Raw genomic sequence first — 25,752 nt, forward strand, 5'->3', positions numbered from 1 at the left:
CCGACCAACCCCTGGTAGTGTAGAGATGTTAAAGTCTGCTTAGATTAAAGATGGGCTTTTAACTAAAACTGTTACGACTTTTACTTTTAATTAGGCTATTAGATGGTTGATAAGAATTTTAGGCAGTAGAGTTAATAATAGATAAGTAGGTCTATATATAATAATAGCTTAATCTGTCAGTGATAGATAAACATTGAATCATTGTCACTGGATTCCAACCATTGTAAACGGCAAATCATTCATTCATAAACGTTTACTGTAGCTATAACATTGCACAACATTGACAGACAACTAGAAAAGAGAATATACACAGCAATATAAATATGTAGCATATTAGTTTAAAAGCAGGATATTATTTTAGTATCAAAAGAAGCGCTTCATCCTTTTACATGCCCCTGACCAGTTTATATTCCTCTGTGTTTTGTATTATTGTTTTTTTTCTTCAGGTTTTTGCATTTGGAATGGCACGGTTATTTTGGGAGATTTAGCTGTCATATTGCAAATTATATAAAGCATTTGTAGGCCAATTTTGTATCTGTATAATTAAGCAATAAGGCAAGAGGTGGTGTGTTATATGACCAATATACCACGGCTAAGAGCTGTTCTTAGGCACAATGCATTGCAGAGTGCCTGGACACAGCCCTTAGCAGTGGTATATTGTCCATATATCGCAAACCCCCGAGGTGCCTGATTGTTATTTTAAACTGGTTACCAACGTAATTAGAACAGTAAAAATACATGTTTTGTCATACCTGTGGTAAACATAGGGTGACAGTGAGCAATTGACAGTGATCCATTTCAAACCCAGTCCGCAGGAGAGCCACTCCGGACCATGAGGCACAAGAGACGTGTCAGGGGTGGACCCACCTGTCTTAATCAATGAGAGAAGATTTGAAATAGACAAGATGGCGGCGTACACATTGTTGGATTACTTCATTAATAACGGAGCACTTTCTACATCCAGGCACGCCACCTGCAACTGGACACGGACATTTTAGAAGAAACATGTTTGGCCAAGTCGAGAATGACGATAGTATCGTCCATACCAGGCATTTGAAAAATCTCTGGCAACTATTTGTATAGATAAACCTGTAACTCCCAGTAAAGAATAACAAAAATCGTTTCTCACATGATCTGTTTTAACAATCTTTAGCTAAGGGAGGCCGTGTCCTCACTCACACTCCAGTACAGTAGGTGGCGGCGATGTATGCACCTAGTTGATGCGATCCACCAATACAATTTTAAAATGTTTAGCACCTCAGAGGATTGTATAGTGTCTGTGGATAAAGTTGTGTGTGTCAACTGTAGGGATGCTCATGTTGCTGGGGATCGGAAGTGTCCGGTGCGAGATAGGCAGGTTGAAGAGCCCTCCCATGCCGTTGGCATGGTGCAGGAGCAGATAGGGGCAAAGTAGTGAGTGTAGGTGGCAGCTGCAGAGAAGTACCTGGGAGTACAAGATTGAACAGCAAAATAGTTAACGGGGGTGTAATTCTTATGAAATAGTGGTATATTGATGGTACAATTTTTTCCGTTTAGAAACAGGAATAATGAAGATCATTCAATGTAGGTAGGCCATGACTGGCCTCACACTTCAATACAGTAGGTGGCGGTGTATGCACCTGAAAGTTGGATGCGATCTGCCAACTCAATCCCAAAGGAGAAGAAGAGGAAGACATTTAAAATTACACACACCTCTTAACTAAACAGCTGAAACAGGGTAAGGAAGGACTTGGAGAAATTCAACATGCAAAATGTGTCAGATTAAATCTATCTGAAAGTTAATGGTATTTAATCAGGGCATATTCATGTTGTATGGCAATGCTTCTTTGGATATGCGAAACATACATGCTGATAGTCGCTTGAAGAATATCAACAAGTTTAACGTTAGCTAGCTAACAGCTAAACTTGAGTTGCATTCCATAGATAGCTATCTGTCGTATTTAGAGCTCACCTCGAGTACCATCTTTGCTTGCAAGTTGCATGAACAACAAATAGTCTCGAAAACCCGACCCTGTTGCCTAGGGTCGATTTTTGAGTCTAAAAGACTAACGACCCCCTTTACGCCCTTAAATGCACAAGGGTCAAAGAAAACCAGATAGCGAGCTACATTAGCTTGCTATGAATATTTACCCTTTGACGAGCCAGCGAGGTCTGCGCATGTCAGCAACGTTTCCAAGTTGTTACAGCAAGCAAGATCTCCAGGTACAATAGCTAGTTGGTTAGGTGACAACTCAGTGTGGTGTTTTGTTACAATAACCCCCTGCTTTCTTGATCTATGAGGTAGTAACGTGCCCAAAGTAGTTGTTCCTCTGTGGTAATTGAGTTCACTGTCATTTGCTGTGTCAACATCAATATGAGTTCTGTTGGCTGTAGGTTTCTGTTGAGACATTACTTGAATTTGTTTTGTGTATCCTTCATATTCTTCAAGTTTAAAGTTGTATTAGTCATACGTACAGGATACACGTGGTATACGCCGTCCAATGAAGTGCTTACTTGCAAGTTCCTTCTCCACTTTGCAACAACAATAAGAAATAATAGAAGATAAGAATATGAACATGAAGTAAATGGTTCAGTAGAATAGTTTAGCATAAGTATAATACAGGAGGGCACAATTTATACTCAAATATTTACATGTGTTTTGGGGAATTGGGGGACAAGTGTTTAAATGGTGCATTATTTAGCAATCGTAAGAGTCTGGTAGCAGCAGTTGTGATGTGTGTGTGTGTAGCATGAATGTGTGGCTGTGCGTGTGTGTGTGCTAAGGTTTGGAGAATCAGAGCTGGTGGTCCAGTCAAGTTCAAATGTTCAGCAGTCTTTATGGCTTGTAGAGAAAAACCCTCTCTGAGCCTGTTGGTGTCAGACCTCATGCTCTGATACGGTCTGCCTGACGGTAAGGGAGTGAGCAGCTGGGGTTTGTGGGGCCCTTGATGATGCTGCGGGTCTTCCTCAGGCACCATTATGAGTAGATGTCCTGGATGGGTGGGAGCATGCTCTTTGTGATGTTCTGGGCTGTCTTCACCACCCTATGGAGGGCATTGTGGTCGTGGACGGAGCAATTTCTGAACCAGGCCGTGAAGCAACCGGTCAGGATGCTCTCGATGGTGCTGCGGTAGTATTTGGAGAGGAAATTTCTTCAGCAGCGTTATGAAGTAGATACGCTGTTGTGCCCTCTTGACGAGTGGTGGTGGTGTTGGTCGATGTCAAGTCCTCGGTGATGTGGATGGCGAGGAACTTTAAACTACTGACTCTCTACTGCAGTTCTGTTGATGTGAATTGGGGCATGTTCCCTCTTTGGCTTCCTGAAGTCAACAATCAACTCCTTTTGTTTTTCTGACGTTGAGGAAGAGGTGGTTGTCCTGGCACCACATGCCAGTTCACTTACCGCCTCCCTATTGGCAGATTTTTTTTGTTGGTTATCAGGCATACAACCGTGGTGTCGTCAGCAAATTTGGAGTTGGTGTCGTGCCACGCAGTCATGGGTTAACAGGGAGTACAGCAGAGGGCTGAGGACACACCCCTGTGGGGCCCTGTGTTAAGAGTCAGTGTGGAGGAGGTGTTATTGCCAATCCAGCCTGTGGTCTACACATCAGGAAGTCCAGGATCCAGTTGCAGGTGCAAAAGGTGGTGTCCAGAGCCAGGGCTTTGAACTTGGTGTTGAGCTTGGAGGGAACAATAGTGTTGAATGCTGAACGAATACAATTAATAGTATTCTCACATAGGTGTTATTATTGTCCAGATGTGATACGGTCGTGTGAATAGCGATCTAAATGGCATCTTCATTGGATCTGTTGGAGCGGTAGGCAAATTGGAGTGGGTCCTGTGTACCTGGCGTGCTGACCTTAATGTGGGTCAAGACCAGCCTCTCCAAGCACTTAATGATGACAGTGGTAAGTGCAATGGGGCGATTAGTCATTTGGGCATGTCACCCTTGTTTTGCTTAGGCACTGGGACAATGGTTGTGTCCTTGAAGAAGGTGGGGACTACAGTCTGGGACAGGGACATGTTGTAGATGTCCGAGAAGATACCATCTGGTTCGGCGGTTTTGAGAGTTTTCCTCATGTCAGCATCGGCGAGTGAACACACATCTGGAGCAATGAGAGAAGCGAGCATAGAATGAGTTAATCATGTCTGGGAGGGAGGCTTCTGTAGGAACCACTCAGCTGGATTTGCCTTTGTAGTTTGATAGTCTGTAGTCCACGAGTTTGAGTTATCAAACATCAAAGATTTTAGAGTTACAGTTCATATAAGGAAATCAGTCAATTTAAATATATTCATTAGGCCCTCATCTATAGGTTTCACATAATTGAGCTGGGGCACATCCATGGGTGGGCCTGAGAGGGCATAGGCCCACTTGGGAGCAAGGCCCAGCCGATTTATTTTCTTCCCACAAAGTGGCTGTATTAGACAGAAATACTGTCCGGGTGTCTGGTCTCAGACGAGTCTGCAGGTGAAGAAGCCGGATGTGGGGGTCCTGGGCTGGCGTGGTTACAGGTGGGTCCTGTATGTCATTTTCAATGTGTGGACATTTACAAGTGAAAGGGAATGAGAGAAATTGTGCAAGTGAACCAAGTTGTGATGCATGCTTTTCTAAAGGAAGAGCAGAGGGGAGAAGAACGGAAGAGAAAATAAAACGCTAGTTGGGAAGCACAGGGAAGGAATGGAAGCTGTACAGAACTCATCAGAGCTCTTTGACTTCTGGCAGAATTCTAAGATATCTGAGGGCAAACATTTAGTAGTGAATTGCATACAAGTGCAACTTCATCGCCTCATTTGCGCCGCAAAACAGAGACTATGGACTCCAGCTCCCGCCGTCTTCCGTTGTGCTATTTACAAACAAACGTGACTGGCTCAACTTTTCCGGGGAACTACGTACTGTAAGCGTCATAATGTTAAATATTGTGACCGATGAAATGAAGAACGTAGTCTGCTTTATCTCAAAACGAATTGCACAAGTTGACTGCAGGTATTAACTTAAAAACTTGAAAAACTTTAAAAAATGACTTTGACGTTATTGAAAAACTATCCTGTGGCTTTTTCAAAGTTACCCTGGAATACGGTTTAAGGTATACCACCCAAACCTATTAGCCATCAGGATACTAGGAAGAGGAGGCCATGTAGGCAGTCTTTTCAGCTTAGCTTGGAGTCCCCCTTTCCTTCCTCGTCACTGGCGCAGTATTCCCAATTTGGGATGCTGAGAGTAGTGTGTAGCTTCTGATTCATGATCCAGAAGTGTTTGTCGGTTTGAAGGAAATTATTGAACCAACATGGAGTAAACAAAGTAATAACAGAAAAACAGCCATTAATAAAAAGCGAAGTCGAGCAGGAACCGGTAAGACGCTCGCCCTCCTCAGGGCCGCCATCTTATCTTTTTCTTCTTGTTCCTTTTTCTTAGTTAACCCTGATGATTGTACGTCAGTTCACCAGCAGAGGCGTCACCTCTCATCTGTGTGCCCGATTTAAAGAGACCCAGAACAGACCGGTCATGGCCAGACCCAGCTCAGGTAGGACTGTGTTAGTCTAGTACACACACTTGTTTTTCTATCCTCGTGGGAACCTAAAATTGATTTCTATAAAAAAAATCTGAATTTCTCTAACCCCTACACTTAAACCCTAAAGCTAACCCTAAGCTAACCCCAATTCTGAACCCTAAACCTAACCTTAGCTTAAAATAGCCTTTGTCCTCATGGAGATGTGGGAAATGTCCAGTGGTGTTAAGTACTTCAGTAAAATACTGTACTACTTAAGTAGTCTTTTGCGGTATAAATAGTAAAGTAAAGATATTTTTGACAACTTTTACTTTTACTGATGTTGGCGTGTGCCCCTGGCTATTCTTCATTGAACAAAAACGAGAAAATTGTGCCGTCTGGTTTGTTTTAATATAAGGAATTTGAATTTATTTATACTTAGTTGAAGTCAGAAGTTTACATACACCTTAGCCAAATACATTTAAACTCAGTTTCACAATTCCTGACGTTTAAGCCTAGTAAACATTTCCTGGTCAGTTAGGATCACCACTTTATTTTAAGAATGTGAAATGTCAGAATAATAGTGGAGAGAATGATTGATTTATTTCAGCTTTTTTGTCTTTCATCACATTCCCAGTGGGTAAGAAGTTTACAGACTCAAAAAGGTATTTGGTAGCGTTGCCTTTAAATAGTTTAACTTTGATCAAACGTTTTGGGTAGCCTTCCACAAGCTTCCCACAATAAGTTGGGTGAATTTTGGCCCATTCCTCCTGACAGAGCTGGTGTAACTGGGTCAGGTTTGTAGGCCTCCTTGCTTGCACACACTTCAGTTCTCCCCACAAATGTTCTATAGGGTTGAGGGCAGGGCTTTGTGATGGCCACTCCAACACCTTGGCTTTGTTGTCCTTAAGCCAATTTGCCACAACTTTGGAAGTATGCTTGGGGTCATTGTCCATTTGGGAGACCCATTTGCGACCAAGCTTTAACTTCCTGACTGATGTCTTGAGATGTTGCTTCAATATATCCACATAATTTCCCCCCTCATGATGCCATCTATTTTGGTTTGTGCACCAGTCCCTCCTGCAGCAAAGCACCCCCCACAATATGATGCTGCCACCCCCGTGCCTCACGGTTGGGATGGTGTTCTTCGGCTTGCACGCCTCCCCCTTTCCCCTCCAAACATAACGATGGTCATTATGGCCAATTAGTTCTATTTTTGTTTCATCAGACCAGAGGACATTTCTCCAAAAACTACAATCTTTGTCCCCATGTGCAGTTACAAACCGTAGTCTGGCTTTTTTTATGGCGGTTTTGGAGCAGTGTCTTCTTCCTTGCTGAGCGGCCTTTCAGGTTATGTCAATATAGGACTCGTTTTACTGTGGATATAGATACTTTTGTACCTGTTCCCTCCAGCATCTTCACATGGTCCTTTGCTGTTGTTCTGGGATTGATTTGCACTTTTCACACCAAAATACATTCATCTCTAGGAGACAGAACGCATCTCCTTCCTGAGCGGTATGACGGCTGCGTGGTCCCATGGTGTTTGTACTTGCGTACTATTGTTTGTACAGATGAACGTGGTACCTTCAGGCGTTTGGAATTTGCTCCAAAGGTTGAACCAGACTTGTGGAGGTCTACAATTGTTTTTCTGAGGCCTTGACTGATTTCTTTTGATAATCCCATTATGTCAAGCAAAGAGGCATGGAGCTTGAAGGTAGACCTTGAAATGCATCCACAGGTACACCTCCAATTGACTCAAATGATGTCAATTAGCCTATCAGAAGCTTCTAAAGCCATGACATCATTTTCTGGAATTTTCCAAGCTGTTTAAAGGCACAGTCAACTTAGTGTATGTAAACTTCTGACCCACTGGAATTGTGATACTGTGAATTATAAGTGAAATAATCTGTCTGTAAACAATTGTTGGAAAAATTACTTGTCATGCACAAAGTAGATTTCTTAACCGACTTGCCAAAACTATAGTTTAACAAGAAATATGGAGTGGTTGAAAAACAAGTTTTAATAACTCCAACCTGTAAACTTCCGACTTCAACTTTAAGTATATTTGAGCATTTACTTTTGATACTTAAGTAGATTTGATACCAAATACTTTTACTCAAGTAGTATTTTACTGGGTGACTTTCACTGCTACTTGAGTAATGTTTTATTAAGGCATCTTTACTTTTACTCAAGTATGACAATTGGGTACTTTTTCCATCACTGAAGTTGTCTCCATGAGGGAGAATTTTCCTTATTTGACTAACATTGTGGGGACTTTTAGGAATTTCAGGGCCCCACAAGTATGGAAGAACAAGACCACGCACGCATGGTCTTCTGTGTTTGTTGCTGTATTTGTATGGGTGTTACTTTTTAGTCTTTTTTGTCCGTGTTTTCAGACCTAGCAGCGTTCCGAGAGGTGTTCTCGAAAGCCAAACACGTGGCCATCTTGACGGGAGCAGGGGTTAGTGCTGAGAGTGGGGTCCCAACCTTCAGAGGAGAAGGAGGCTTCTGGAGGAAATGGCAAGCCCAGGTAAACACCCCAAGAATGCATCCTAAATGGCACCCTGTTCCCTTTATAGTGCACTGCTCTTCCCCTTTGTCTCCCTTCACCCTCTCCTCCTCCTGTCCCGCCCCTCTCGCCTTGTTTCTCACTCCCCCTTTTCTCTATCACTCTGTTTTTCATCCTCACTTTGTTCCCCCCCCCCCCCCCCCCCAAATCAGGACCTGGCCACCCCTGGTGCGTTCAGTCAGAACCCATCCAGGGTATGGGAGTTCTACCACTACCGCAGGGAGGTGATGCTGACGAAGAGCCCCAACTCGGCTCATGTGGCCATAGCAGAGTGTGAGGCCAGGCTGCAGAAACAGGGGCGCCGCGTCACCGTCATCACACAGAACATCGATGAGCTACATCGCCGAGCCGGATCCACCAACATTTTGGAGATGCACGGTACTGTATCCATGGCTATGTCACCCATACTGACTTTCACTGTCCTGACTAGTTAGCTAGTAGATCCACGGTAATAATTCAATGGCACTTTCACTGTGTCTGTGTCCCAAATGGCACCCTATCCCCTGTGTAGTGCACTACTTTTGACCAAAGCCCTACATATGGTGTCATCTTCTAGTGCACTATAGGGAATAGGGATGCCATTTGGGCCGGAACATGTGTCTGACTAGCGAGTAGTGGTATTGGGGGACTCATGTTGTTATTAAAGTGTAGATTTAAAGAAGATTGTTGAAGGCCAGTTTCACTCCAGCGTGTAATAGTCGGTCCATCTTGGGTACTCAGACTGGGTTGTAGATATACCATACAAGCTTTCAGACTACGGATGTTCCCGAAAAAAAAAAATATATAGATATATAAATTTCGACCAAGTGATTGGTCGAAAGAACAGAGGGCGACTCTCGGTCGACCAAGATATATCTATATATAAATATATCTATATATATCTATATAGATATAGATATATATATCTATATAGATATATATCTTGGTCGACCGAGAGTCGCCCTCTGTTCTTTCGACCAATCACTTGGTCGAAATGTTTAAACATATTTTTCCATATATAGAGCCACACCCTATGGGTTTGAATAGAAGCAACTACATATGCACTGAGATTGTGTGACGCTTTAAGCACACCTGTTTGATTAAATAATTAAGACACACAAATAACTCAGAGCACAATGGACACACTGTGTTAAAAAATAAATGAAAGCGAGTGCCTGTGTGACTGGCTCACGTTGTCTCGCTCTCCTCACTACGGCAGTAAAAAGTAGCCACCTTTTGCCTTAATGATAATTGTGCATGTGACTTGATGTGAATAATGATGAGAGCCCAGTAATTGTTACTTTGTTTCTAAAATCTCATTTGTTTCCATTTCTATAGTAGTGATCAAATGTCTGCCTTTTTAATATATCTGAATATTTTTGCATATACTGTAGCCAATGTTTCCATAACTGATCACATTTCTGTAGGATATAATTTAATGCCCATATGAATGAATATTTTAGGCCCTAGCCTAAAAAACATCCATGCGTGGTTTAATGAAAAGCAGCGAACAGACATTGTTTCACATTCTTTAATAAGCTCCATCTCGATGTATTGTACAAACCTCGTTTTGCTCGACAAAGTGCCATGTAAGCTCTCCTCTGTCTTTGTGACCAGGCTATATGAGCTGTGGTCATGTTTTATTTCCTACTCCCGCTCTGTGACCACAGGCAGTTTGTTTAACACCCGCTGTATGAGCTGTGGTCATGTTGGGGTTAACCACAAGAGCCCCATCTGTGCTGCCCTGGAGGGCAAAGGGTAAGTCAGTCAAACTCAGGTCAGCATTTCCTTGGTGTTGTTACATGTACATACTGTTACATATAGTAACAGTATTTATTGCCATCTTGCTCTCTCTCTAGTGCTCCAGACCCCAACACCAGTGATGCTCAGATCCCTCCTCATGACTTACCCAGGTGGGACCATGGCTTTTTGAATTAGAATACTTAGTAATAATAACTTAATAGGATATCTATGGGTGGGACAAACTCGCTTACATCTTGTTTATACAGCGGGTGGGTCGAATCCTGATTGGTTAAAACTGCATTCCAGCCGGTGTCTATTCCACCAGTTGCCAACGGCTAAAGTTATGACATTAAAATACCTATTTACTCTGTTCCATCTGACTGTGCAATCCACTCACTGTCTCATCAGCCCAGCCAGGCAATTTATAAACTTGAATCTCCACTATAAAAAGTATCTAGACTTTCTCACTTTTCTTTTAGACTAACATTTTGTTTTCAACAGGAGATATTTGTATAAACCTTGCTGTCTGTCTCTCCGACATTTGCAACATTCTTTCAATATTCAAATTCGATCTTCTGCTGTCCCATAGTAATGAACGTGACCAGACAGGCAGGCAGCATTTGTTGGCCAGTCGAAATCATGAATCAGCTGGTATCATTTGTATGGATATATACAAACTAATTTCAATTAAACAAAGGTCAAACGAAACGCAGCTAATATGCAGTCTTTCCAGCTTCAGATTGAAGTGATTGTGTTACTGTAGCTGTGTTGTTGGCTAGCTACGGTGTCCTGACAAGTGAGCACATTTAGAACGAACGTCCATAGATACTGAACAAAAAGACTGAACAACAGGGTCGCATCTCTAGCAACCCTTGCTTTGTGTTGGGATTATATCTTGTAGAAGGATGAAGTAGTATGAATAAATTAATCAAAATAATGTTTTTAATTAAAATATGTCAATCATTATTTGAGTATGTTGGTAGCCCGTTGTATAAAAGTGATAATGCCCTCGAAAGCCGGTGTTTGGAGGATATATTGGCACAGTTTGCCACACCTGTGCCGATATATCCTCCAAACAGAGGCTTCTCTGGCATTATCACTTAATTAGAAATGTTATGATTTCTTGAGTTTGTTCTTATCTTCACTTTTTAGATGGCAGTTGATCACAATCATATGAATTGTTTTAGATCGTCATGTAGGAAACACGTTTAAGTGGTCTAACTGTGTCTGCGCCTCACCAGGTGTGAGCAGGGTGGCTGTAGTGGTCTGCTCAGGCCTAATGTGGTCTGGTTCGGGGAGACTCTGGACTCCGACATCCTGACTCGCGTTGAAGAGGAACTAGACCTCTGTGACCTCTGCCTAGTGGTGAGTGCGGGTGTGTGTGTCTGTCCATTCTGTCTTTGTGTCATTTTAATGCGTGATTTTAAAAAATGAGACCCTGAAGAGATTTCTCTACAATGTAAAATATATAATAATCACAAGATGATATGTGCGTCTTCCTCGTGTGTTTTAGGTAGGTACGTCCTCCATAGTGTACCCAGCAGCCATGTTTGCTCCCCAGGTGGCGGCTAGAGGAATACCTGTAGCTGAATTTAACATGGAGGAAACACCCGCCACCATGCGCTTCAGGTTATACACATACTGTAGTCCAGTTTCTCCTAGTCCTGGGGACCTTTAGCGGTGCTTTGTTTGCCTAACAATAACACACTTGAATCAACTAATCAATTCATCATCAAGCCTTGGCTAACTTGAATCAGGTGTGTTAGGGGGATAAAATGTGCACCACTTTTGGACCCCAGGACCACTATTGGGAAACATTGCTGTCACTTCATACTAATGATTCCCTATGGCATCCTTTAACACCTGTGTCTCTGTGTTGCAGGTTCCACTTCCAGGGCCCCTGTGGGACCACCCTGCCCCCTGCACTGGCACGCCACAACAATGAGCCCTGACTTCCCCTGGCTGAGCCATAGCGCAGTATACATAGACCAGACTCTAGTGCTGGATGGGTGTGCTCGGGTGTATTCATTAGGGCAAAACATTTAGCAACAGTTAACGTTTTGCAACACAAACAAGCCCTTATTGGACCATTTCAGGTTAGTCGCTCTTCGTTTCAGCCATCTGCTTCTGTTTGGTTCCTAAAGAATACACCCCAGTTTTGTGAATGTAATGTATGCTATAGAAAACAGACTGTGCTGACAATACCCCACACTCCATAGGCTACCACTCTGGATTTGTGTTATTGCATGAAATGACAACCATGTTAAAACAAATAAATCACAATTATGACATGTCGTCCGGTATCTCAAGCACAATGATTCCTTTTCCATTTGCCTTGGCATCTTCATCCAATATCAAAGCATTGTATCATGGTGGTCGTTGCATGTCAGATGGTACTTTTATCATATGTATAGATTATATATAAAATGTGGAAGGTTCATATCCGACCATAGATGCATTGTAAATGCTTTTTAAATCAGGTGTGTGCTGGCAGTAGAGGGCAGTGTTTAGCTCTCTTTGTGATTGTCTTTGTCTACAGATTCACTCCTACCTGCTGCATCTTATTGCCTGTTCATTGTAAAAGAGAATGTGTTCTCAGTAACCTACCTGATAATACATTAACTCTTATTGTCAGTTTGAGTGGTTCTGAAGCCTGGTTGTACTTTACTTCTGACTATTATATTTGTTCATTGGTGTGTCTGTGCCTTCAGGATGACTGGGTTAGGGATGGAGTAGGGGTTATGATAGCAACTACTCCATTTCTAGTGATGCTGTGTGTCAGTCTGTGTGTTATTGCAGAGGGTCATGTTTATGTTATCACATTTTATTAGACTGTTTTAAGGACTAAGGGAAATTCATTGAACAGAAATACCAGGTGCTGTTGCTTTTTTAAATCTGTCTTTCTGTGTTTTTTGCCTGCATGACATGTATGAGAGTGTGTGTGTCAAGCAGTCACCATGTGGGTGGGTGTGTGTTCATAGAACTGTCAGAGGAAATGTACACTACCGTTTAAAAGTTTGGGGTCACTTAGAAATATCATTGTTTTTGAAAGACGAGCACATTTATTTTATGTCCATTTTAAAATGACATCAAATTAATCAGAAATACAGTGTGGACGTTGTAAATGACTATTGTAGCTGGAAACGGCAGATTTTTTTTAATGACATATCTACTTAGGCGTACAGAGGCCCATTATCAGCAACCATCACTCCTGTGTTCCAATGGCACATTGTGTTAGCTAATCCAAGTGTATCATTTTAAAAGGCTAATTGATCATTAGAAAACCTTTTGCAATTATGTTAGCACAGCTGAACTGTTGTCCTGATTTAAAGACTCAATACAACTGGCCTTTTTTAGACTTGTTGAGTATCTGGAGCATCAGCATTTGTGTGTTCGATTACAAGCTCAAAATGGCCAGAAACAAAGACATTTCTTCTGAAACTCATCAGTCTATTTTTCTGAGAAATTAAGGCAATTCCGTGTGAGAAATTGCCAAGAAACTGAAGATCTCATACAACGCTGTGTCCTGCTCCCTTCACAGAACAGCGCAAACTGGCTCTAACCAGAATAGAAAGAGGAGTGGGAGGCCCCAGTACACAACTGAGCAAGAGGACAAGCACATTAGTGTCTAGTTTGAGAAACAGACGCCTCACAAGTCCTCAACTGGCAGCTTCATTAAATAGTACCCCCAAAACACCAGGCCACACTGGCCAAATTAAAATAAAATATTAAATGGACAAAATAACAGAAGAACTCTAGAAGGCCAGCATCCCAGAGTAGTTTGTAGGGCAAGGCAGCTCTAACAAACATTTCCAATCTCATTAATTGGACTCCAGGTTAGCTGACTCCTGACTCCAATTAGCTTTTGGAGATGTCATTAGCCTAGGGGTTCATATACCTTTCCCATGTTTACTTTAATAAATATTTGTTTGTTATTCTTATCTCCTTTATCTCCCTTTTTGTTACGGGTTATGAGCCATAAGTTGGTTGTGTGCTGCGTTCGAGAGGGCAACAATGGCTCGTTTTCAGGCCCCTACCCACGCTAGATACTCTTGCTCTTCTTGCTGTAGGAACATCGGTCCGAGGAGGTGAGTACAATCTGTTGTGTACCTCGGTGGGAGATTTGGGAAGGGTAGTGCTATTTGCTATCCAGAGCTATAGCCTTTCTTTTCCCCTGTTAGGCTGAGTGACATGTTCAACTTTGGAGTACGTTGGGCATGGTTATTTTATTTGTTTTTGTGTGGTGTCCGTGGACTGAGCAGTTGTCTCAGGGTCTGTTTCATGGCTTGGGAATGCTGGGGGATTTTTCCATGCCAGCGGGCAACAGTGTGTAATTACCCACTGCGAATCCGCACGAAGAATAGGGTAGAGTTATTGTATGTTTTGGGGAAGCTCCTTATGTATCATCTCCTGTGGTGCCCAGTGAGATTGGCGTTTCTCTTGTTGTGGTCTGGTCCGGTGTGCTCAGCAGAGGGGAAGAGCAAGATTATTTTTAGCAGTTACTTGTGACTATCGCGTGTAATGTAGACAAGTTCATTCGCGTTCCATCAGAGGAACTGTTAGAATGATGTACTAAAGATCAGCTGTTGAAGATGGCTGAACACTACAAGATCGAAATAGTTCTAAACATCTAAAAACATTGTTAGGCTGATATTGAAGGCCAATCTGATGGAGAGTGGTATACTCGACGTTACCACTAGGGCAGCCTCTGTCGAGGACTCGCAGTCTCCCTATGGAATACTGAAGTATAATTACAAGCATTTCATAAGTGTCAAAGGCTTTTATTGACAATTACATGAAGTTGATGCAAAGAGTCAATATTTGCAGTGTTGATCCTTCTTTTTCAAGACCTCTGCAATCCACCCTGGCATGCTGTCAATTAACTTCTGGGCCACATCCTGACTGATGGCAGCCCAGTTTTACATAATCAATACTTGGGAGTTTGTCAGAATTTGTGGGATTTTGTTTGCCCAACCACCTCTTGAGGATTGACCACAAGTTCTCAATGGGATTAATGTCTGGAGGGTCATACCCAAGAAGACTCGAGGCTGTAATCACTGCCAAAGGTGATTCAACAAAGTACTGAGTAAAGGGTCTGAAATCTTTAAATAAAACAATTTGTAAAAAATTCTAAAAACCTGTTTGTGCTTTGTCATTATGGGGTATTGTGTGTAAATTGATGAGCTAAAAAACAATTGAATCCATGTTTGAACAAGGCTGTAAGGTAATAAAATGTGGAAAAAGTCAAGGGATCTGAATACTACATATCTGTATATCAAAATCCAAACTGGTTTTGCAGCAGGCTTCTAAGAGAAGCACATCCAATGTTGAAAAGGGGGCTTTTTGCTGTTATACAGATTAATAAACACCATTTCTGGTGGATTGACAATGGAACCATGTTTAAAGTATGCTTTTTAACAATTCCAAAGTATAGGAACCAAGTGGCATACATTTTTAAGTGAAGTATCGGAGTCTCTGCGCAATTCCATTACCTTAGAATTGCCCAGAGAGCGAGAGAGATTTGAAGTGACAGGTCAGTCTCATGTATGTTTTGTTTAGAGGAGGTGGATAGAGGTGGAGCGCTAGAGAGAAGGGGAGAACAGGAGTGTGGCTGTGTGTTGTGCTCTGAGTGGAGAAAGAGTGGTGTGGGTGTCAACTTTAGGGCCCTAACACTATTCTCAAGCCACACTTTTGTGTGTGTGTGTGTGTCAAATATTAGGTTTGCAAATGGAGTGTGCATTTAGGGCAGCAGCTAACACAACACTAATTGCACTAACACTGTTTTGATACAAGTGGAGGGAAATTATACGCAAATTCCGCTAACAGTGTTTGGATACCAGTGGAGGAGGGAGATTAAATATACACTATATATAGAAAAGTATGTGGAAACTCCTTCATTTTGGTGGATTTGGCTACTTCAGCCACACCCATTGCTGACAGGTGTATAAAATCGAGCACACAAGCATGAAATCTCCATAGACAAAGATTGACAGTAGAATAGCCTTACTGAAAGCTCAGTGACTTTCAACATGGCACCATCATAGGATGCCATCTTTCCAACAACTCAGTTAGACAAATGTCTGTTCTGCTATAGCTGCCCGGTAAACTGTAAGTGCATTTATTGTGAAGTGGAAACATGTAGGATTCGGCTCAGCTGCGAAGTGATAGGTCACATAAACTCACGTGTCAAACCCAGAGGAACACTCCCTCCTCCATGCTTCACGGTGGGAACCACACGTGGAGATCATCTGGTCACCTACTCTGCGTCTCACAAAGACACTGCGGATGGAACCAAAATTAAAACATTTGGACTCATCAGACCGACGGACATATGTCCACCGGTCTAATGTCCAATGCTCATGTTTCTTGGCAAAAGCATTTCACTTCTTCTTGTTAGTGTCCTTTAGTAGTGGTTTATTTGCAGCAATTCGACCATGACATCCTGATTCATGCGGTCTCCTCTGAACAGTTGATGTTGAGATGTGTCTATTACTTGAACTCTGTGAAGCATTTATTTGGGCTGCAATTTCTGAGGCTGGTAACTCTAATGAACTTATCCTGTGCAGCAGAGGTAACTATGGGTCTTCCTTCCTATGGTGGTCCTCGTGAGACCCAGTTCCATCATAGCGCTTGATGGTTTTTGCGACTGCACTTGAAGAAACTTTCAACGTTCTTGGAATTTTCCAGATTGACTGACCTTCATGTCTTAATAAAGTAATGGACAGTCGTTTTTCTTTGCTTATTTTAGCTGTTCTCACCATAATAATTTACCTAATAGGGCTATCTTCTGTACACCACCCCTAACTTGTCACAACACAACTGATTGGCTCAAACGCATTAGGAAGGAGAGAAATTCCACAAATGAACTTTTAACAAGGCACACCTGTTAATTTAAATGCATTACAGGTGAGTACCTCTTGAAGCTGTTTGAGAGAATGCCAAAAGTGTGCAAAGCTGTCATCAAGGCAAAATGTGACTACTTTGAAGAAAGTATAAAATATATTTTGATTTTTGTTTAACACTTTTTTTTTTTGGTTACTACGTGATTCCATATGTTATTTCATAGTGTTGATGTCTTCATTAGTATTCTACAATGTAGAAAATATTCACTGTGGGGACGACGTCATCGATGCATTTATTAATGAAGCCGGTGACTGATATTGTAAACTCAATGTTATCGGATGAATCCTGGAACATATTCCAGTCTGTGCTAGGGAACGGTCCTGTAGCTTAGCATCCGCTTCATCGGACCACTTCTGTATTGAGCGCGTTACTGATACCTCCTGTTTGAGTTTTTGCTTATAATCAGGAAGCAGGAGGATAGAGTTATGGTCTGATTTGTCAAAGGGAGAGTGAGGGAAGGTCTTGTATGCATTTCTGTGTGTGGAGTAAAGGTAGAGTAGAGTTTTGTCGCCTTTAGTTGCACAGGTAACATGCTGGTAAAAATGAGGTAAAACAGATTTCAGGTTTTTGGACTGAGGTGTGTGTGTGTGTGTGTGTAACGTAAGGCAAGAAATAGACAGCACGTAAAGCAATACATAGACAGACGAGGTGGATGGAGAGAGAGGGCGTGTAGAAGAGATGCTGCTGTGTTGGTATATGTCATCTCCCCTTGTCTGGCCGTGACTGAGGTGTAAACCTGTCTCGCGGGTCCTCTCAGCCCCCACACACACACTAAGATTATATGATTATCCCCCTCCTCTTCCAGCTAGGGCTGGGCGATATATCAAACTATTTAGGATCACTCAAATGCATGTTTTAGCGTGATATTCCAAATGCCTTTATCGTACAAATCGAGTTTATTTATATTTTTCGGTTTTATGAGTGTTTATGTCCGCTTGTTCTCATGTTGTCTTTTCGGTCTCGTCTCCTTCGCTTGTTCTGTGCTGTGTGCACCTTACAAATTACACACACACACACACACACACATACACTAAGTCCCCCCTGCCTTTCACAACAACAAAGATGAGAAATCACTTCTTCCTCTCTGACAAGCAGTTTCAAATCGCTATTTGCATATGAGGTTTGGTCCAACAGAATCGCACACCAAAACACATTGAGACATTATTTTACTGTAATAGAGGAGAAGTTTACCTTTCTAACTTACCCTTTTTATCTCTCAACTCCACAAATTGTGCACAGAGCAGACAACGCTAAAACGGGAGTGTCAATGAAATGCCCTGATTGATTAATATGCAGCTATGTATTGTGACACGTTTGTTTACAAAGACATACAATTAGACTTTAATTCAACTTCTTCCCACTAATAAAAAGTGAAGTATTTGAAATAGCCTAATCGGTCTGCGTCAGCCTGCACAGAATATTAAGGTAGTAATTGCTTATTTGTATTATTACTGCTGCTAATGCATTAGGCTATAAAACTCCCTGAAATGCAAGGATTTATTTTGCAACCCGTCCGACAAACCCATCCATTATACATGGTTCTCTGTCTCGTGGACTTCCTCGGGGATGCTTTCAAATCAATCTTTTCTTGCTTCGCATTATCATCAAATTAATAGGTTGTTGTCATTGGTGCTATTGGAAAAAGGATAGCTTCAATATGTTTCAGTAAACCATTAGACAACACTTCAAAGATTAAATGAAGTGCCATCAAGTTTATGATCTATTCATTTTATTTTGGTGATTATTACATGTATTTTTCCTGTTATTGTGAACTGTAGGCTATAACAAGTTAAACCTTTCCATTGAAAGCCTATCAGAAACCTCTTTGTAGGAGATTCTAGTAGGCTAATAAAAGCATGTTGTTCACTATGAGCATAAACCAGCCTATTATCTCTGAAGTTAATTCGTTCATTGGTGATGGATACTTTAACTGTACGTTTAGGCTACTAGTAAAGCTCTCAATAGGCTACTTCTCAGTCAGAGCACATGAGATAACTAGTCGTACTGGTAAGTGCGGTCTAAGCGATTCCCTTTTGATATCATCTTACCTCCCTACATCGATTCCATTGACGGAAAACCTTTATTTACCTTGCGTGATGCACAAATTTAATTCAGCATTTCATTCTAGCTCACAATCAAGAATGGCTGTGCATTCCCTCAAGCAGTGAAGTGATACTTGGGGTTTTCATGATTAACGACTCATGGTGTAATTGTGATAACATACAGGAACTCAAGACCTTTTGTTCACCTGACCTAGAATACCTCACAATTAAATGCCAACCGTATTATCTCCAAAGAAAATGTTATTTGGTTATAGTCACGGCCGTGTATATCCCCCCTCAAGCCGATACCACGACGGCCCTCAAAGAACTTCACTGGACTTTATGCAAACTGGAAAGCAAATTTAAGGAAAAGGCTGCCAAGTTCTATCAACATATCGACTGTAGTACTCACGCTAATACACTTGACCAATGTTACTCCAACTTCCGTGATGCCTACAAAGCCCTCCCCTGCCCTCCTTTCGGCAAATCTGATCACGACTCCATTTTTCTCCTCCATTCCTGTAGGCAGGAACTCAAACAGGAAGTACCCGTGCTAAGGACTATTCATCGCTGGTCTGACCAATCGGATTCCATGCTTCAAGGTTGTTTTGATCATGTGGACTGGGATATGTTCCGGGTAGCTTCAGAGAATAATATTGACAAATATACTGATATGGTGACTGAGTTTATTAGGAAGTATATAGGAGATGTTGTACCCACTATGACTATTAAATCCTACCCTAACCAGAAACTGTGGGTAGATGGCAGCATAGGCGCAAAACTGAAAGTTTTGAACCATGGCAAGGTGACTGGGAATATTTCAGAATACAAACAGTGTAGTTATTCCCCCCGCAAGGCAATCACACAGGCAAAACGTCAGTATAGAGACAAAGTGTAGTCGCAATTCAACGGCTCAGACAGGAGACGTATGTGGCAGGGTCTACAGACGATCACGGACTACAAAAGGAAAATCAGCCACTTCATGGACACCGAAGTTACTTCCGGACAAGCTACATATCTTCTTCACCTGCTTTGAGGACAACACAGTGCCACCGACGTGGCCCGCAACCAAGGACTGGGGGTTCTCCTTCTACGTGGCTGACGTGAGTAAGACATTTAAGCATGTTAACACTTGCGAGGCTGCCGGCCCAGATGGCAGAGCATGCTGGTGTGTTTACGGACATATTCAATATCTCCCTATCCCAGTCTGCTGTCCCCACATGCTTCAAGATGGCCACCATTGTTCCTGTACCCAAGAAAGCAAAAGTAACTCAACTAAATTACTATCGCCACGTAGCACTCACTTCTGTTATCATGAAGTGGTTTGAGAGACTAGTCAAGGATCATATCACCTCTACCTTACCTGTCACCTTAGACCCATTTCAATTTGCTTACCGCCCCAATAGATCCACAGACGATGCAATCGCCATCACACTGCACACTGCCCTATCCCATCTGGACAAGTAAAAATGCTGTTATTTGACTATAGCTCAGCATTCAACACCATCGTACCCTCCAAGCTCATCTTTAAGCTCAAGGCCCTGGGCCTGAATCGCGCTCTGTGCAACTGGGTCCTGGACTTCCTGACGGGCAGCCCCCAGGTGGTGAAACTAGGAAACAACACCTCCACTTTACTGATCCTCAACACTGGGGCCCCACAAGGGTGCATGCTCAGCCCCCTCCTGTACTCCCTGTTCACCCATAACTGCATGGCAAAGCATGCCTCCAGCTCAATCATCAAGTTTGCAGACAACGCAACAGTAATAGGCTTGACTGGGACCGAGAGACTGAAAAACAGCTTCTATCTCAAGGCCATCAGACTGTTAAATAGCCACTACGAGCACATAGAGGCTGTTGCCTATATACATAGACTTGAACTGACCATTTGAATAAATGGAACACTAGTCACTTTAATAATGTTTACTTATCTTGCATTACTCATCTCATATGTACAGTGCCTTGCAAAAGTATTTGGCCCCCTTGAACTTTGCGACCTTTTGCCACATTTCAGGCTTCAAACATAAAGATATAAAACTGTATTTTTTTGTGAAGAATCAACAACAAGTGGGACACAATCATGAAGTGGAACGACATTTATTGGATATTTCAAACTTTTTTAACAAATCAAAAACTGAAAAATTGGGCGTGCAAAATTATTCAGCCCCCTTAAGTTAATACTTTGTAGCGCCACCTTTTGCTGCGATTACAGCTGTAAGTCGCTTGGGGTATGTCTCTATCAGTTTTGCACATCGAGAGACTGACATTTTTTCCCATTCCATTTTCCCACACAGATTCTCAATTGGATTCAGGTCTGGACTTTGACTTGGCCATTCTAACACCTGGATATGTTTATTTTTGAACCATTCCATTGTAGATTTTGCTTTATGTTTTGGATCATTGTCTTGTTGGAAGACAAATCTCCGTCCCAGTCTCAGGTCTTTTGCAGACTCCATCAGGTTTTCTTCCAGAATGGTCCTGTATTTGGCTCCATCCATCTTCCCATCAATTTTAACCATCTTCCCTGTCCCTGCTGAAGAAAAGCAGGCCCAAACCATGATGCTACCACCACCATGTTTGACAGTGGGAATGGTGTGTTCAGGGTGATGAGCTGTGTTGCTTTTATGCCAAACATAACGTTTTGCATTGTTGCCAAAAAGTTCAATTTTGGTTTCATCTGACCAGAGCACCTTCTTCCACATGTTTGGTGTGTCTCCCAGGTGGCTTGTGGCAAACTTTAAACGACACTTTTTATGGATATCTTTAAGAAATGGCTTTCTTCTTGCCACTTCCATAAAGGCCAGATTTGTGCAATATACGACTGATTGTTGTCCTATGGACAGGGTCTCCCACCTCAGCTGTAGATCTCTGCAGTTCATCCAGAGTGATCATGGGCCTCTTGGCTGCATCTCTGATCAGTCTTCTCCTTGTATGAGCTGAAAGTTTAGAGGGACGGCCAGGTCTTGGTAGATTTGCAGTGGTCTGATACTCCTTCCATTTCAATATTATCGCTTGCACAGTGCTCCTTGGGATGTTTAAAGCTTGGGAAATCTTTTTGTATCCAAATCCGGCTTTAAACTTTAAACACAACAGTATCTCGGACCTGCCTGGTGTGTTCCTTGTTCTTCATGATGCTCTCTGCGCTTTTAACGGACCTCTGAGACTATCACAGTGCAGGTGCATTTATACGGAGACTTGATTACACACAGGTGGATTGTATTTATCATCATTAGTCATTTAGGTCAACATTGGATCATTCAGAGATCCTCACTGAACTTCTGGAGAGAGTTTGCTGCACTGAAAGTAAAGGGGCTGAATAATTTTGCATGCCCAATTTTTCAGTTTTTGATTTGTTAAAAAAGTTTGAAATATCCAATAAATGTCGTTCCACTTCATGATTGTGTCCCACTTGTTGATTCTTCACAAAAAAATACAGTTTTATATCTTTTATGTTTGAAGCCTGAAATGTGGCAAAAGGTCGCAAAGTTCAAGGGGGCCGAATACTTTCGCAAGGCACTGTACATAAAGAGCATGGTGTAGATGGTAGATAACTTACCAGTTGTCATTTCTGAATGTACAGATGATAGATGCAACCTTGTAGTGGCTCAGGTTGGGCTGAACTCTCTGCCAAGCCTCCCTCATACTCAATCCATGGTTGAGCACATGGTCAACCAATGTGGCCCTGATCTCATCTGAGACAACCGTCCTTCCTCGTCCTCCTCTTCCTCCTATTACTCTCACTCCTTCACCTCTAGCTCTTGCTTCACCATTGACTTCCATTTTCCTCCAAAACAGGAGAGCTCATCTGTGGCCTTTTATAGTGCTAAAGCTCTGATTTCTAAGTGAACAATTCAGTAACTAGTGTTTACACCTGTGAGTAGTGGGTGTTGCCAATTGGTGTGTAGAGCTTGGCATTGTGATTGGCGTTGCTTTCCAAAAGGACTAAAGAGATTTTCATTTTGAATGTTGTGCCTAATGTAGAGAACTGTGTGTAGTGTTTTGCAAAAAGTGTGATATAGAATTGAAAACTGAGTGTAAAGCAGGAATTGTGCTTACAATTTTGCAGACTTGGTTTAGGGATTTGGTACATGAGTTTCAGGTTTCGGGGATTGCGTTTCAAGTTCCAATTTTAGTGTGTAAACAATTGGGAAAAACTGTAATACTTTCTGAGAAATTGGCATTATTGAATATTTTACACCTAAGAGATTCTCCAAAATGGAAATATTCCTTGCATTTTCCTTGCAGCCATAAGTTTGCCATACTTAATCAAAAGCCTTTTCAACGTCAGCTATGAATACCAGGCCTGGTTTCCCAGATTTTTCATAGTGTTCTATTGTTTCCAGTGCTTGTCTTATATTATCTCCAATGTATCGTCCATGTAAAACACCTGGCTGTTTAGGATGAATAATATCCAACAATACTTTTTAAAATTCTATGCACTATGCATTTTGCCATACTTTTTGCATCAGAACACTAAAGTGTAAGGGGCCTCAAATGTTTTAAATGGACTGGATCTTTATATTTACCACTTGGATCCGTCCTGTTTCAGTACTAATGAAATCAGACCTTCTTGTTGAGTATCTGATAATCTAGCCTTTTTTTAGGACCTCTACAGGATCAGTGGGTCTCCCGTGGAACGATTTAGCTAACGTAGGCTGTGATTAGCATGAGGTTGTAAGTAACAAGAACATTTCCCAGGACATAGACATATCTGATATTGGCAGAAAGCTTAAATTCTTGTTATTCTAACTGGACTGTCCAATTTACAGTAGCTATTACAGTGAACAATTACCATGCTATTTGAGGAGAGTGTATTAATAAATCAATTAGGCACATTTGGGCAGTATTGATACAACATTTTGAACAGAAATGCAATGGTTCATTGGATCAGTCTAAAACTTTGCACATACACTGCTGCCATGTAGTGGCTAAAATCTAAATTGCACCTTGGCTGGCATAATACATTTGGTCATTTCTGTTGCATTTCATTGATGATGGTACAACCCCCTCCCCCCAAAAACACCCTTTCTTTGTATGATCTTTATCCAGATCAAATGTGTTATATTCTCCTACATTAATTTAACATTTCCACAAACGACAAATTGTTTCCTTTCAAATGGTATCAAGAATATGCATTTTCTTGCTTCAGGTCCTGAGCTACAGGCAGTTAGATTTGGGTACGTCATTTTAGACGAACATTGAAAAAAAGGGGCGGATCCTTAAGAGGATTTTTAGGACTGGTTAAAACATGATAATAAAGGTCCTCTAAGTACATCAAAAAGGGTAGGCTATACCTCAACTGGTATGCCAGCCATCCCTGGAGTTTTCCCAAACTTAAGTGCCTTCACATGAATCTTTCAGTACAGCTGTTCATTTGACATTATTCATAGAAAGAAAATCCATACAATTAACTTCGCTTAGTGGAGATGGAGGAGACTAAAACAAAAATATATGCTTAAAGTGTTTTGCTACCTCTTTCAAAATATTGTTTGGTGAATTGTGGGTGACTCTGTGATTTGTTTCAGTCAATTATTTTTAGTATAGTTTCTATGTTGAAGATTAAAAAATAATGGTGCATTTTCTTGCCATATTCCATCCAGTTCACTTTATTTTTATAATATATTACACTTTGATTTTTCTTTAAGTTCCTCCATTTCTTTTTACTCTATCTTATTGTGTGTGAGTCATTACCCCCCTCTAGTGATGAGGAACATTTATTACAGCTGAAATACAGTAATTGAAAAGTCCTCTCAGAGCTCCAAGTGAAAACAAAGCCCCATTTATGGAAATCTGTACAAACTTAAAGGACTATCACTCTGTTATTCTGTCTGTATCCAGATGTATTGGTTATTTATTGGTTTATTCTTAGCAGAAACCCTGATGAAGGCAGCTCACAGTTCCAAATGGCACCCTATTCCCTATGTGGTGCACTATTTTATTTCCAGAACCATATAGGGGGTCCTGGTCAGTTAGGGGTTCTGGTCAAATGTAGTGCACTATTTAGGAAATAGGGTGCCATTTGGTATGCAAACTAATACATTGCATCAGAGCGATAGAGATGTGGGGCTATCTTAGTTTTCACTCTGTGTATTTTGTGCAGGTGGAGGAGGAGAAAGGCGACATGGAGAGTCAAGCTGAACAACAAGAGGATCCTGTTCAATCTCCTACCTTCACATGTAGCCCAGCACTTCCTCATGTCCAACCCCAGCAACATGATGAGTCTCACCCTGTCCCCCGTCTCCCCTGTTCCCCACTGGGTCCACCAGCAGGACTGGGTCATCTCATGTTTGGGTAGCGGTGCACTAGAGTAGCTAGTGTTGTTGGGTTCTTTTGAGGTCATGTTTGGGTTGTATTGTGATCTGACCGCATCATGACGTGGTCATGTTTTGAACAGGGTGTTAAGAATTGCTTCTTTGACCTCTAAGCTTGTACAGGGGTTGCGGTTTGGTTGCAGTTGTGGTTGATGTTTGGTTGTTCTCTGTTGCTGTGTCCATTGATTGATCAATATCTGTCTTACTGATGTCTGCACCCCCCTTCTCAGGAACAGGAAAGTATGAAATCAAACATCCTGGAGACTTCCCAACCAGGAAATGTGTATTCCTGTTACAAGAACAGGATTGTTTTGTATACAGTGGAACCAGGAAGTGTCTTTCCGGAAACAGTGGTGACCCTAAGACCCTGGAATGTTGTAGAATGGTTACATTTCTCGATCCCATGTAACCCTATGTCCATCAATGCACAGTACTACTGTGGCAGGGTGCTGTGGATGATACATTGTTGCAAATATAAGGTACACAGTGCAGAGAAATGCACAAGAAAGCCACATCAGTCCAATGTCCTAGAATATGTACTGGTAGCCTTAAACAACTGTCCCAGGACCAGTATTAGCCGTATCTAACTTACATACTTTTTCTGCCTCTCTGCTCAAGGAAACTACCCTGTATCAACTGTTCCTAGACCTGTGTATTAGCCCTATCGAACCACTAGTTCATGGTCTACCTCTATTCTAGAACATGTACTGTTAACCCTCTGTAACTGTCCCAGGACCTGTGTA

The 25,752-nt window shown here is 41.8% G+C and overlaps 1 protein-coding gene across 2 annotated transcripts; it reads left to right on the forward strand.

The window, feature by feature from the left end:
• Positions 1-839: 839 nt before the first annotated feature.
• LOC110521768 (NAD-dependent protein deacylase sirtuin-5, mitochondrial) lies at positions 840-12,051 on the forward strand. Of its 2 annotated transcripts, none has more exons than XM_036968987.2 (9): positions 840-1,717; positions 5,393-5,501; positions 7,862-7,995; positions 8,187-8,412; positions 9,684-9,771; positions 9,873-9,926; positions 10,998-11,121; positions 11,270-11,385; positions 11,639-12,051. In XM_036968987.2, exons 2-9 carry the CDS (start codon positions 5,402-5,404, stop codon positions 11,706-11,708), a joined length of 912 nt encoding a protein of 303 aa, XP_036824882.1. In that variant the 5' UTR covers positions 840-1,717; positions 5,393-5,401; the 3' UTR covers positions 11,709-12,051. The 2 variants fall into 2 exon arrangements, with proteins under 2 accessions (XP_036824882.1, XP_036824881.1); XM_036968986.2 differs by having other exon boundaries at positions 1,685-2,202.
• The last annotated feature ends 13,701 nt before the right edge of the window (positions 12,052-25,752 follow it).

Source organism: Oncorhynchus mykiss, chromosome 4, assembly GCF_057628025.1.
Source record: "Oncorhynchus mykiss isolate SJ-2025 chromosome 4, ASM5762802v1, whole genome shotgun sequence".
Taxonomy (NCBI): domain Eukaryota; kingdom Metazoa; phylum Chordata; class Actinopteri; order Salmoniformes; family Salmonidae; genus Oncorhynchus; species Oncorhynchus mykiss.

What these genes read in the sequence shown, in the direction of transcription:
- LOC110521768 (XM_036968986.2), top strand. Translation starts at nt 2,119, where the DNA reads ATGAATATTTACCCTTTGACGAGCCAGCGAGGTCTGCGCATGTCAGCA. An exon ending in CAACATTTTGGAGATGCACG is followed by an intron (nt 8,413 to 9,683) that starts GTACTGTATCCA and finishes CTGTGACCACAG; the next exon opens with GCAGTTTGTTTAACACCCGC. An exon ending in CCTCCTCATGACTTACCCAG is followed by an intron (nt 9,927 to 10,997) that starts GTGGGACCATGG and finishes GCGCCTCACCAG; the next exon opens with GTGTGAGCAGGGTGGCTGTA.